This window comes from Geospiza fortis, unplaced genomic scaffold (genome assembly GCF_000277835.1).
Source record: "Geospiza fortis unplaced genomic scaffold, GeoFor_1.0 scaffold27, whole genome shotgun sequence".
Lineage (NCBI taxonomy): Eukaryota > Metazoa > Chordata > Aves > Passeriformes > Thraupidae > Geospiza > Geospiza fortis.
In genome coordinates, this window is record NW_005054329.1 from 3727506 (window position 1) to 3740370 (window position 12865).

The window sequence follows — 12865 nt, forward strand, 5'->3', positions numbered from 1 at the left end:
CATGGAGTGGTTTGGGCTGGAAGGGATCCTAATGATCGTCTCGTTCAGCCCCTGCCATGGGTAGGGACACCTTCCACTGGCCCAGGCTGCTCCAAGCACCGTCCAGCCTGGCCTTGGGCACTGCCGGGGATCCAGGGGCAGCCACAGCTTCTCTGTGCCAGGGCCTCATAGAGAAGAATTCCTTGCTCATACCCAGCCTAAGTTTTCTCTCTTTCGATTTGTAGCCAGTCTACTTTGCCTTCTCACTGCCTGTTTCTGTTTCCATCTTTCCTGGAAGTTTCCTGTAAGTTGTCTCCGAGGGCACCCCGGGCCCGGCTCCCACCGCCGCAGGCCCAGCGGCCGCCCCTGGCCTCGGACAGCGAGTTCTCCTTGGGGACAGCGCTTCTCTCGGGAGGGATTAAGTGGAAGCAGAGCAGGAGCCGTCGCGGCTGGTGGAGAGGGCACAGAGGGGTGTGGGGGACCGGTGTGAGCTGGCAGGGATGGGAGACTGACCGGGTTATCCAAGCTGGCAGGGTTAGATGGGATGTTAGGGAGAAATTCCTCCCTCTGAGGGTGGGGAAGCCCTGCACAGGCTGCCCAGAAAAGCTGTGGCTGCCCCTGGATCCCTGGAAGAGTTGAAGGCCAGGCTGGACAGGGTTTGGAGCAACCTGGGCCAGTGGAAGGTGTCCCTGCCCATGGCCGGGGTTTGGAACAAAATGAGCTTTAGGGTCTTTCCAACCCAAACCATTCTGTGATTTCGTGAAACCTTGATGTATTTCTCGAAGCCCAAACTGGAAAAGGTTGGTCAGCACCGTGGTGCTGTGCTCAGGATTGGGGCAAATGAAAGCAAACAAGCTGATGTTGTCTTGTAAACCTTCTTACGTTTATTTCAGTGGAGGCCCGAGTGATTTCTCTGTTAAATAGAAGTTTGTGATCTCTTACAATGTCTGACAACAGGATTATTTTGAGTGTAAGTAGTTGCTCTGCTGGGGATGGTGTTGCAAAGATCTTCACAGTCATGGTGATTCATCTAATCGACAATGAGAAGCAGCAAGTAATCATATTCAGCAAATTGGCTGGAAAATCTGATTCTGCCTGGTTCCACAACCGCTGTGATTTAGTGTGAGTTGTGTGGTGCACAATAACACGTCACAGCTCTGAGGGGGCTCTGCTGCCTCTGTCTTTCACTGATTTCACTGGGAAAACCTGTTCTGCACTTCGTCCCCACCCACGGATGGAAGAAGGAAAACTCGATTTAGAGTTTTAGATTAAGGCTTTTTGTAGTGTGTGGAATACTCAGTTTAAGGGATATCTGGATTATTTTGGTCATTCTCTGTTTACCTTGTCCCCTTGCTCCTTTTAGAGAAGAAAGTAAACCATCACTGCAGTGTTCACATTACTTGCCAAAATTTGCAATGCTTGTCCTGACCTTTTTATAACACCTCTCTATTTATTCGTGTGGGGTTATTTCTAGATGTCCTTAACACCCCTTTTTTCACTCTGCTGAAAGCTCTTTTGTCCAGCTTAAATGTAGTTTGCCTCCTCCTGAAGTGAGTTTTAAATGGCACAAATTCACTTGTGCTTGGCCGCATCCTGTTTAAAGATGAGTCTTGCCTTAAGCTGCAGAATTTAGAGTTTTGCTCCTCTTACCAGCAGATTGCAAAAGAATTTTTATGGTGTTCTGAGTAATAACTCCTGTGATAATTCTGCCTGGTAGCTCAATCAGAACCTTTCAGTGCTGTCTGTGCTGCTAAAGCTCAGTGTCACACCAATGTAGGAGTGACTTGCTAAACACTAACCTTTGGTATATATTGTGAAGTTAACACTTGGCATTACAGGAGCTGTTAGTTCATCTTGGATTAAAAAAAAGTACTTGGAATGTTTGGACTGAAATTGTGTTGAAACTCCCCTGGTGGAGGCTGGACAATGGCTGTTCTGAGAGCTGAATGCATTCTCACTGATTTTTCCACTCTCTGTACTAGTGCTCAACACATAATGAGCCTTAATTTCTGTAGCATAAAACCCCTGTGGGAGAATGTTAGAGTTAATTCCATGGCTTATCAGCAAATCCTGAATGTCTCTTACAAAAGCAAGAATAATCTGTTCCTTAAATTCAAGCGGTAAAGCTTAGCTTTTCTCAGATACTGTAATTTCCCTTTGAATTAACAAATTCTGCCCTAGATGCCAAGATGCTCAGCAGTAGTGAGTGGCTGTTAATCCAGAGGTGAACTGTGCACTGTCTCACAGGCAGCTAAGCTTGCCAGACAGCCAATTGTCAGTGAAAGGGCTTGTCCTACTTCTCCCAAGGCTACATTCCCCTTTTCTCTCTCACCAGCACTTTTGTCATTGAACTGGGGAGCTGAACTGGCAAGAGAAAAAATTGAGCTTTTTTTTTCCCCCATTTGGTTCAGTTATCTCCATGTTCAGGTCGAGTGAGGCAATACTGGGGGTGAGAATACTGATAATATGCTGCTCTGAGCTGTAAGGAAGTGCAGTGAGGGGACACTAACACCAGCCCAGTGTTACTAACTCAGTAATTTACATACTCAGAAATTAAGCTGATTTTTAGTGATTTTGTTAAAATATTACTTGGCAGCCCCTTCAGTGGAGCCACTGTACTGAAAATAGCTGTATCTGGGGCTTGCAGAGAGTGTTTAGGATTGTCTGTCCTTTGTAATCCCTTCCTAAGAGGGAGCAGATCTCAGGCAACTTTCCTAGTGTCTGTAATAATCTTTAGGAATAAATCATTAGGAATGTGGGTGCTTGGCATTTCTGCTGTTCAGAAAAAAAGATTCCTGAACAAAAAAGTGAGGAGACTATTGAGTCATTGCACAGCAGTGAGAGGGCTGCAGGGAGAGCCAGACTGGGGGTGTTTATTTCATTTTCCGAGATAAATGCTGATCTATCTTGCCCAGATAATTCCGATACAGAATCACAGAACCATTTGGGTTGGAAGGGACCTTAAAGCCCATCTTGTCCTGCTCCTTGCCACGGACCTTCCACTCTCCCAGGTTGCTCCAAGCCCTGTCCAACCTGGCCTTGGGCACTTGCAGGGATGGGGCAGCCACAGCTTCTCTGGGCACTCTGTGCCAGGGCCTCCCCACCCTCACAAGGAGGAATTTCTCCCTAATTTCCAGCTTAGATTTCAGTTTGAACCCATTATTTCTTGTCCTCAATATCCTATTTTGTAGAAAATGGAAGGGAGAAGAGAACATTTCATTGTTAGTCTGAACTTTGTCAGTTAGATTTTAAAAAACTGAATTTGGAAATACTCTCTAGAACTTTGTCATGGCAATGCATTGGTTGTTTATCATTATAAGCCAAGTAGCCTGTTCTGGTTAGGCTGAGGAAAAAATTTCCCATTAAGAATGGTAGTAAAATGCAATAAATTACTAAAAGTACCATTTTAAAGGTTTCATTAATAAATAGCCTTTTGGAAAAGGGAATTGGTATAAAGCACACTTCAGAAGGGAAGAGCTCTTGGGCTAATGAATGTGGTGGGTTTTGCTGTCCCTATGATTTTGGGATTGAGAAATCTTCCTGCAATTAAAAACCTAATTAATATTGCTGGCAATGCTCTAGTGGGTCAGAGCCCTCTTCCTGCCTTTGGAAATAAATGGGAAAGCCTATTCCCAGTTTTTAAAGTATTTGTAGGTGCTGGGCTAATGAATGTGATGGGTTTTGCTGTCCCTATGATTTTGGGGTGGGATCTCTTTGAGTGAATGTATCCAAGCTGGTAAAATAAAGTGATTTTTTTTTTCTCTTTGGATTGAGCATCCTTTCCCAGGAATGATCAGTGGTGTCCCAGGCTGCTGGAGGAATTTGTTCTCCCAGAACAAAGCAATCCCTTAAAAGTGTTCAAGATATTTGGGATATGCCTTATCAGAAGCTGTAGACTAATAGTGCTGTGCAGCTCAGGAGGGTTTCTGTACAGATGAGCAGAGTGCTGTTCCTCACCATAATCAGAATTTCCCTGATCCAAGAATACACAGGAAAGGGCTTTGTGCCTGGACAGAACATACGTGCAAAAATTTCCAACTCATGTCCATTTATTGGACTTAAAATACCTGTAATTGTACCATGGTTTATCCACTTTTATCAAAACAGAGTGAACTTTCAGCAAATTTGAAACTGTTGGAGGTTGGGTCCAAATGAATCACTTTATTGTCTCTCTTTTGGTCAGGCCTTTATGGGTTTGAAAATTTCAGTCTCCCTTTAGAAAAATGGGGGGTTGAGCAGAGCTTTGATTAAGGGGTCCCTGGATCTTCTTGTACATCTGTGGTTGTAAACTTAAAGGAGCATTTAAATCTATATTTGCCTTTCTAATCCCATTAGAGGGGGAAGTGGCAACACAAAGCCCCTCTGGCATATGTCAGTGACTTGGCTGCCAGCACAGAACCAGCTGTTCTTCTTTAAAATAGTTTTATTTAGCATTTTCTTGTCTTTTCTCATGATGTTTCACTTCTTCCAAGGAGACAGGACATGTGGAGAGCAGTTGAGCCCAGAGCAGAAAAAGCCCTACAGTTTTTTAATGTTGTGAGCTTAATTCTGCCACCTCCATCAGTGGATTTGGATTTGGGTGTGTTGTGCTCACTTGAGGATGTGTTTCAGGTCCCATTTCTTAGCTGTACATATCAAACTGCAGTTTTCCCATGTGTGCCACTTTGTCTGTGTGAATCTTAAAGGAAGTGGGCTCAGGGTGCAGCTTTTGAGCCACACAGTGCTGGTGCTGTGCAGGGCCAGACCCAGGGTGACTGGTGCTATTCACTGAGTCCCACTGCTGGAGCTCTCCTGTTTCTTGTCATTTATTCCATCTTTAGTTAAATTACTCGAGTGATTTACACCCAGATCCTCTAATTGTGAGATCATTTGATGCCTGTTAGATTCTCTTCCTGTAGTTGTGGTGTAGGTGTTCTTTTCCTTTCTCTCTGGATCTCCTGGTTCCTTTGGCTTGGCTTTTTTTTCCCCTTGCTGTTTCTGAAGCTTATTTGAGTTTGCTGTGTGCAGGGGGTTTAATTTGAGTGCAGCTCCAGGAGCTGTGGGTGCCCAGGGCTGATGTGTGTGCTCTGAGGTTGCTAAGCACTGGAGCAGCCATGGGCTGCAGCCTCTCTGACTTGTCTGGAGCCCGTTGGATGTGTGCACTCGTGTTTAATGGCCAGTGTTAAATTCCCTCTGTGTGAGCCAAGAGAACAGGTAAATGTTAAATGTCTTCTTGGATCCTTCACCTGTGCTCTTCATGGCTCAAGGGAAGGGGAAAATGAGGTCAACTCCTGCTTCAAAACAGCAAAGATGAGGCCTAGAGGAAGATATTCTGTATTTGCTGCTTTTTTCAGCCTTTCCACAGCACTGTTTTTATCCTTTCCTTACAGATCCCCAGCACTTGTCTTCTTTCATTTCTTTCTAGACCAAAGTTGCTTGTTCTGTATCTTACAAACAACTTCTGGTTTGTCAGAACTTTATTCTTAGTATTCCTCAGCAAGTTTCCTCGACCTCACAGTGAAACCCAGGAGGGAGGAAAGCTGTAAACCAAGATGTGTGTCTCATTCAGTGAGTGACAAAGATCAGAAATTGTCTTCTGACTCATTCATCCAACTGTTGACATGGCTTAAAAAAGCCTGAAGTGGCAGCCTTCAGGAGGCAGAGTACAGCTGCACTTAAAATGCATTTGATTAAGGTGAATTTTGACCCTTAGACTCTGGATACAGGTAGTACAACAGTGCAGTTTGTTCCAATATTAACTATTTAATTGACCATTAAGGATGTTTGCTGATTTTTTTTTTCTTGTGATAATCTGTAATTGCACAGTGAGCTAGGCTTGTCATTTGCATAGCTTTTAGTATTGACTGATTGCTGCTGGCAGGAATAAACTGTCAGAAGTGGCTTTTGTCTCCTTCCTGCTGGAAGTCTCAATTAAGTAATAACCAGTGCTGCCTAGAAAATGGGTTGACAATTAGACACTTGTCCTAACCCAGAGGCAGTAAGGTTTCCTGTGCACCCCACAGCCCTATAGAACACGACCCTCTAGATTCTGACAATTTTGTATTTGTTCCTTTAATTGTAATTGCAGAGCAAACTGATGCAAGAGCCTGCAAGATGAAGGGGACCCAGACACATCTTCCATTCCCAAAAACTAAAGCTCTGCATCTGTTGCATGATGATATCATTTCCTTTTAACCACTGCACTGAACTGTGGCTATAAACCTCTGTTTCCTTTCACAGGAGCAGAGGATGCTCCTTTGAATGGAAGTGAAAACCTGCCTAGAGGACAGAGGGTGCAGTTCCATGCAGTGGTTATGTGGAGCTAAGATCTGCTGCTGCTCAAGTACATATGCTTTGTTTGCACTGAGCTGTTGGAGGGAATGAGTTTGACAAACAATTAGTGGTTTGTTTGTTTTTGTTTTTTTTTTTTAATTTGTACAGAACTTGTCTTCTCTCAGCCTGGCTCCCTGAGTCTGGGTTGTTCAGGGTGCTGAGTGCCTGAGCTCAGGGGTGGGAGCAGGATTGCCCTTTCAGCTCTGGGCTATCTGATAGCTGAGCTGTAACATGAAACCCTGAGATAGAGAAACTAAAACCAAGGTCAGCCTTCATTAGTGAGAACTCCATCAAAGCATAGTTCCTGTATGTGCTGCTGGATTCTGCTTTTTTCCAACTCCTAGTCCAGTGGAGAATGCCAACAGGTTTCCCCTGCTGCTCCCAGTGGGTGAAGACATTAAATCCAAGTCCCAGTTTCTCTCTCTGGATGTTGGTGACCCTGAGTGCATGAGAGCTGCTGATCTCAGTGTGCAGAGAGCAGGGCTGTGTTATCCCTGCAGTGTCCCTTTCTCTGCCTTCCCTGCTAATGCCCTGTGTGCCCCTGCAGTTCCTGAGGGTGACCAAGCAGTACCTGCCCCACGTGGCCCGGCTGTGCCTGATCAGCACCTTCCTGGAGGATGGCATCCGCATGTGGTTCCAGTGGAGTGAACAGAGGGACTACATCGATGGCACGTGGAACTGTGGCTACTTCCTGGCCTCCATCTTTGTGATCCTAAACCTCTTTGGGCAGCTGAGTAAGTGGCTCTGGGGCTGTTCAGGTGCAGGCTGCAGCCCTGTTAATCATGGCAGCGTGGGATGCCTCGCTGATTTCCTCATAGCTCCTGACAGCTCAGAAATGATAGTACTATATGGGCTGAATGAATTGAAAAGAGCTCTGAATCGACCTGCTTCAGCCTTTCCTGGAAGCAGTCATAGAGAGCTTCTTGTGACACACTGCCTCTGAGTCAGAGATGCCAAGAATCCATCAGGTCAATCTGGTTTCAGTTCTGTACATGCACCCATGTGAGCCACACCCAGAGTTCTTTAAATTAAATACTCCTGTTTGTCTGAACAGGGCAATGTTGAGACTTTCTCAGCCTCCTGTTTTATGGGCATTCATCTCCAAGGCAAAATCTTACCCTGGGTGCATTTAAGCCTGAGGGAGGTGCTTGTGTCAGAAATTTTTCCAAAACCCAGGAATCAAAATAATCCCAGAAGGAGTGCACTGCTGAGTGGGTTCAGGCTGTCAGAACAGCCTTTCCTTCAGGAGAGAGGAAAAATCCTGTTCTGTTTATATTATGTCCCCGATTTACTGTTCCTGATTGCCAATTTCCTATTTTGTGTCTTGATTTAGATTTTTTGCCCTCACTAATTTTTGTAGAGTCACCTTAATTTAATACAGTTGGCAGTCCTCATGTTGAAGTGACAAAGGCTGTTGGTGCTTTCTGATGGAAGTTTTGAGAAAGGTTTTGGGTTTTATCTTTTTAAGGAAAAGGAATACAGCATGATGGGCCTAACAGTTATCTCACAAAAGAAAAAGGAAAATCCAAGTTAGCATTCTTGCAGGAGCTTTTCCAAGTGTAACTGTGTTTAATTTCCCCACCTCAGGTGGCTGTATCCTGGTGCTGAGTAGGAACTTTGTGCAATATGCCTGCTTTGGACTGTTTGGAATTATAGCATTACAGGTAGGAGGCTTAAATCTTCATCCCTTCTAAACTGTACCTTTCAAATCTCTCAGCCCCAGTACTCCCAACATGTTTAAATATAACTTGCAACCCTGGAATTTTTCGCCAGCCTGGCTTAGTGCCAGTCCTTGATGGCATTGAACTATTTTGCTGCTTCTGTTCTCCTGATGTGCCCAATAGATGTAATTGCAATTAGTCATCTTGGAGACATTCATTCAATACTTGACCTTGACCAATTTAGCAGAAGTAACTGGCAGTTTACCTGGATGTCAGTTAATGAGCCAAATGTGGAACTTGCAGTTGCTTTGGCCTTCAGCTGTGTTCCCATCACAAAAGGATCCTATCTAATAGCATCCTTCCCCTACAAAACCAGGGAATTTTGGGGGCCCTAAAGCACAAATCAAATTCTGCCTTCCCTTCTCTGTGTTACATGGACTCATTACCACACTGATGTAATTACCTTGTTTCCCTCACTATATTGTATTTATAATCAAACTGTGCTGTGTCTGATACAGACTTGAGATTGTAACAGAAATTCAGAACTTCAGTGTCATTTATATGGTGTTTTAACCTGTTTTATTCTTTGCCTAGACTATTGCATACAGCATTCTATGGGACCTGAAGTTCTTGATGAGGTATGCCTGCTTCTGGAAGTTTTTATGGAAACAGAATGAAAACTGACACTTGGGGGCAGAGGAAATGACATTTGTACATAGTATTTACTAGAAAGATTTTACAATTGATGCATTTACATTAAAGAAGAAATGATAGCTCCTAAAAAATCAGGGTGTTAAATAGTAGGCAGCAGGCTCAGGAAGGGAAAGACTAATCCTAACCCACTAAGAACCAAGTGCTTCTGCTGCTAACCTGGCTGAGAGCTCAACCAACTGTCTGCACTTGATCAGAGTTGCTTTTATTTCCTAAATGGCTAAAATAGCAACTCTGCTTCTGCATGACTGAAGCCATTTTCTGAGAAAACTACAGCATATGGTCACTGGAGTTGTTTCTGGGATTTTAAACCTCTTAACACCTTCTCTAAGGAGAAGACAAGATTCTAAACCTGAGCTTTCCTGTCAAGCCCTGAGTGATGGCTGGCTGCTGCCTCTGCACCCCTCTGAGGGGAGGCCAGCACAAGAGCTGCACTCTGGGCTTACTACAGCCCTGTCAATGTGTAACTTTTCAGCAGTGCTGCTGCTCTGTTTTCTCAAAGCAACCTCTGAACTACTTTGGCATATATGGCTAAACCTGAGGTACAGAATAACTTGAACGCAACGGAATTTGTGTTGTAACAGCCCCTGAAGCAACTGTGCCTGAGTGGTGGGTGCTGGGCTTCCCTGGCAGGCTGTGTTCCCACAAATCCTGGCTGTGCTCAGTGCTGCTGGGGTGGGAAGTCTTAACACAGACCAACACATCCCACAGTGCACAGCAGGTCACTCCTCACTCTCACATAGATCCTCACTGAAATTGTCAGATAAGACTTTACAGATCTAGATCAGTGCAAGCTGTACTAAATTGCTTTTTTTTTTCTTTTCCTTTTTCCCCATTTGTGTAGGAATCTGGCCCTTGGGGGAGGCTTGCTGCTGCTTCTGGCTGAGTCCCGCTCAGAGGGGAAGAGCATGTTTGCTGGTGTCCCCACCATGAGGGAGAGCTCCCCAAAGCAGTACATGCAGCTGGGGGGACGTGTGCTGCTCGTCCTCATGTTCATGACACTGCTACACTTTGACCTGAACTTCTTTTCTGTAAGTATCTCAGCATTAAAGTATGAGTTGAGCAACTAGAATGTAGCACCAGTGCCCAGGTTGCCTGCAGGATCTGCTCAATGCTTATTGAAATCTCTAAGTAAAATTTGTGGTGGTGTTTGCAGGGGTCCCAGGTTGAGGGAAGAGATGAGAATCTTGACTCCATATTTCAGAAGGCTGATTTATTATTTTATGATATATAAGAAAATGATATATTAAAACTGTACTAAAAGAATAGAAAAAAGGATTTCATCAGAAGGCTTGAAAGGAATGATAATAAAATCTTGTGACTGATCAGAGAGTCCAAGACAGCTGGACTGTGATTGGCCATTAATTAAAAACAACCACAGAAGACCAATCACAGATCCACCTGTTGCATTCCACAGCAGCAGATAATTATTGTTTACATTTCATTTCTGAGGTCTCTCAGCTTCTCAACAGAAAGGATCCTTGCAAAAGGATTTTTCATAAAATATGTCTGTGACAAAAATTAATACTTTAGAAAATATTATTGGGATATCTGTGCCATGCGAACTGAACTTATCCAAGCTCTGCTCTGGTGTATCTATTTTTATTTTATTTTGATGTTGGTGTATCTATTTAAGAACTGTGTAAGTAAATGGCTTTTTTTCATGACTTTTTTTCCTTGCAGATTCTGCAGAACATTGTGGGCACAGCCCTGATTATCTTGGTGGCAATTGGCTTCAAGACTAAGCTGGCTGCCTTGACTCTGGTCATCTGGCTCTTTGGCATCAACATCTACTTCAATGCCTTCTGGACCGTCCCAGCCTACAAGCCCATGCACGACTTCCTCAAATACGATTTCTTCCAGACCATGTCTGTCATTGGAGGGCTCCTCCTCGTGGTTGCACTGGGTCCTGGTGGAGTCTCCATGGATGAGAAGAAAAAAGAGTGGTAACAGGAATAGCAACACTTCTTGGGACATACTGTACTAAGTCCAGAACTGATTCTCTATGGATTCAACAAAAACTGCCAGCATTTTACACGTACATGCCCCCTTCCTATAAAGGCACAGATGTTTCGAATTTGATTTACTGTGGCACCAGTAATACAATAGATAAAATCCTATTTCTTCAAGGAATGTTGCCTAGGCTTATTCTAACTTCCTAGATTTGGAACTAACCCAAGGAACCTGCATTTTGCTGATGCTTCAGTGAATTGCAGTAGAACAGTTGCTGTCTGGAATGTCAGCAATGTCTTAAAATTTGCAGAAAGGTGAGCAGATACAGCTGGATCATTCAGTGTGGTGTTGCGTTGTAGCTATAACTAAAAAAGTGGTTCCCCTTTCTTGCCCTCATCAAAACTGTCTTGTGCTTAAGGAGTTCCATGGCTGGTTATAGCATTGCTTATCAAGGTGGAAAGCAGCATCAAAGAAAACCCAGAAAATCACTGTCATTTTGCTGCTCAGAAGCCTGGAAATCCCTTTTGTTCAGCAGGGAAGGGTCTTTCCTGCTCCTGAACAGAAGGCAAAAAGAAAACCCTGGAAGTAGTTGTGCTCCTTTCTGGGTAAGAAAAGGGAGAGGATTTTCTAACATGTCCCAGTTCTGCCCTTGAGGGGAACAAGGGGAAATCCTGTATTGTTAATCATGAATCCTGTATTGCTAATCAGATCTAAAGGAAGTGGGGGAGATAATCCTGAAGAGACAGAACATTAGATTCTGTAAAAATTCTGTGCCAAAAGAATTCTTTATTCTACATTATTTCCCCAAAAGTTGCCCCCCCTGAATTCCCAAGAAGGGAGCCAAGTTGTGCTCCAGGTTCCATAATAAAAGCTCCTTTCTGCTATTAACCAGCTTCCATCCATATATACCCCAAATTCATATTTGAATTGCAGGTTAATGGTGAAAATGTCTTGAGAATTACAGAAACTCCCCTTTTCTGTGCACTCAGTACTTGCCAGATGAGAGCAGTCAATCTCCTAATCTGTAGTCTTTGCTTCTTAGATTCACTTCTGTCAGTCTCTTGGCTGTAGGAGTCCCAGCTGACTGAAGAGCTGGGCTGCTGAGCTCTCCAGGACAGCCCCTTCTCCTGTGCCACCTCAGAGCACCCTGAGCTGTGCAGGGTGCAAATGTGCAAGTGGCCCCTGTTCCCACCTCTGCAAACGGTTATAGCTGAGGAATGTGAGTGCAAAGCCTGGGCAGTGGAGAAGCAGCCAGGGATGAACCTTCCCTGGGAGGAACTCAGGAGGGTGAGGAGGGGAAGGCCCTGTTTGGCTTCTCAGTGCCACGACCTCTGTGCCATGACCATGCTTAGTGCTGCTCAGGGGAGGCCTTGTGTCCTCTCTTAGTCAACTAGGTGTGAACCTGTTTCACTAGATTGTGGAGGAATTCTAGACAGCATGAGCCCTACCAACTTCCTGCCATTACACTGATTCCCTGCTCTGTTGCCTCCCCTGAGGAAGATGCTCAGCTCTTTGTTCAAGGAGGAATTCAGCTGAACATCTCCAGTGAGAGCTGTTCCCCAGGGTCTCCTGATAAGGACACTCACCTGGACAGTTCAGTTAAACAGTTGATTTTTAGGAGAGAAAACTGGGCTGAAAGAACTAATGAAAAATAGAAGAGCACTGTTGAAAGTTAAACCATTGATTTCATCATCTTAAGGGGATAATAGCCTCTGTAAGGGCAAGATGTGCTGCTGCTGGAGGAAGCCAGTTGCTATCCCAGAATAATTAATGATTAGGGTTGGAAGGGACCTCTGGAGATCATCTAGTCCAACCCCCATGTCCAGATTGATGGGAGGGGAATTCAGCATTAAGGTCAGGTCACTGATGGCTTTCTTTTCAAGGAAGTTTTGCAAGAGAAGTCTTCACCTCAGTGTTCTGTGTTCCTGACTCTTCCTGGCTAAACGAACTGGTCCTTTCAGTCCCAGATCTGCAGCACAGGAGGTTTCACTGTTCCACTGCAGGTCTTACAACGGTTCTAGACTGATCAAGGCAGCCACTCTCAGATACCTGAACTGCTGTTGATGTTCATAGTATTTATAGATGACACAAACTACTCCTGCAAGTAGCCCCTTGTCTTTCTCAACTTCCCTGTGTCCTGTCTAACTAAGGAGCTGGATGACAGACTAGTCTGAAACATTGACCAGTTTCCTCTGGAAAAATCAAGTCCCCTTTCCAACAAAAGACCCTAGAAAAGGAACTGTTGCTGT

General features: G+C 44.5%; 1 protein-coding gene across 1 annotated transcript; it reads left to right on the top strand.

The window, feature by feature from the left end:
* Positions 1-6725: 6725 nt before the first annotated feature.
* On the top strand, positions 6726-11867 carry SURF4 (surfeit 4). The gene is made up of 5 exons (XM_031057342.1): positions 6726-7025; positions 7879-7955; positions 8547-8590; positions 9508-9694; positions 10347-11867. The coding sequence occupies exons 1-5, from the start codon at positions 6818-6820 to the stop codon at positions 10611-10613; spliced, it is 783 nt and encodes a 260-aa protein (XP_030913202.1). The 5' UTR covers positions 6726-6817; the 3' UTR covers positions 10614-11867.
* The last annotated feature ends 998 nt before the right edge of the window (positions 11868-12865 follow it).

Coding starts and splice junctions, on each gene's coding strand:
- SURF4 (XM_031057342.1), top strand. CDS start 6,818: ATGCCCTGTGTGCCCCTGCAGTTCCTGAGGGTGACCAAGCAGTACCTG. Junction 7,956..8,546: donor TTGGAATTATAGCATTACAG/GTAGGAGGCTTA, acceptor TTCTTTGCCTAG/ACTATTGCATACAGCATTCT. Junction 9,695..10,346: donor TTGACCTGAACTTCTTTTCT/GTAAGTATCTCA, acceptor TTTTCCTTGCAG/ATTCTGCAGAACATTGTGGG.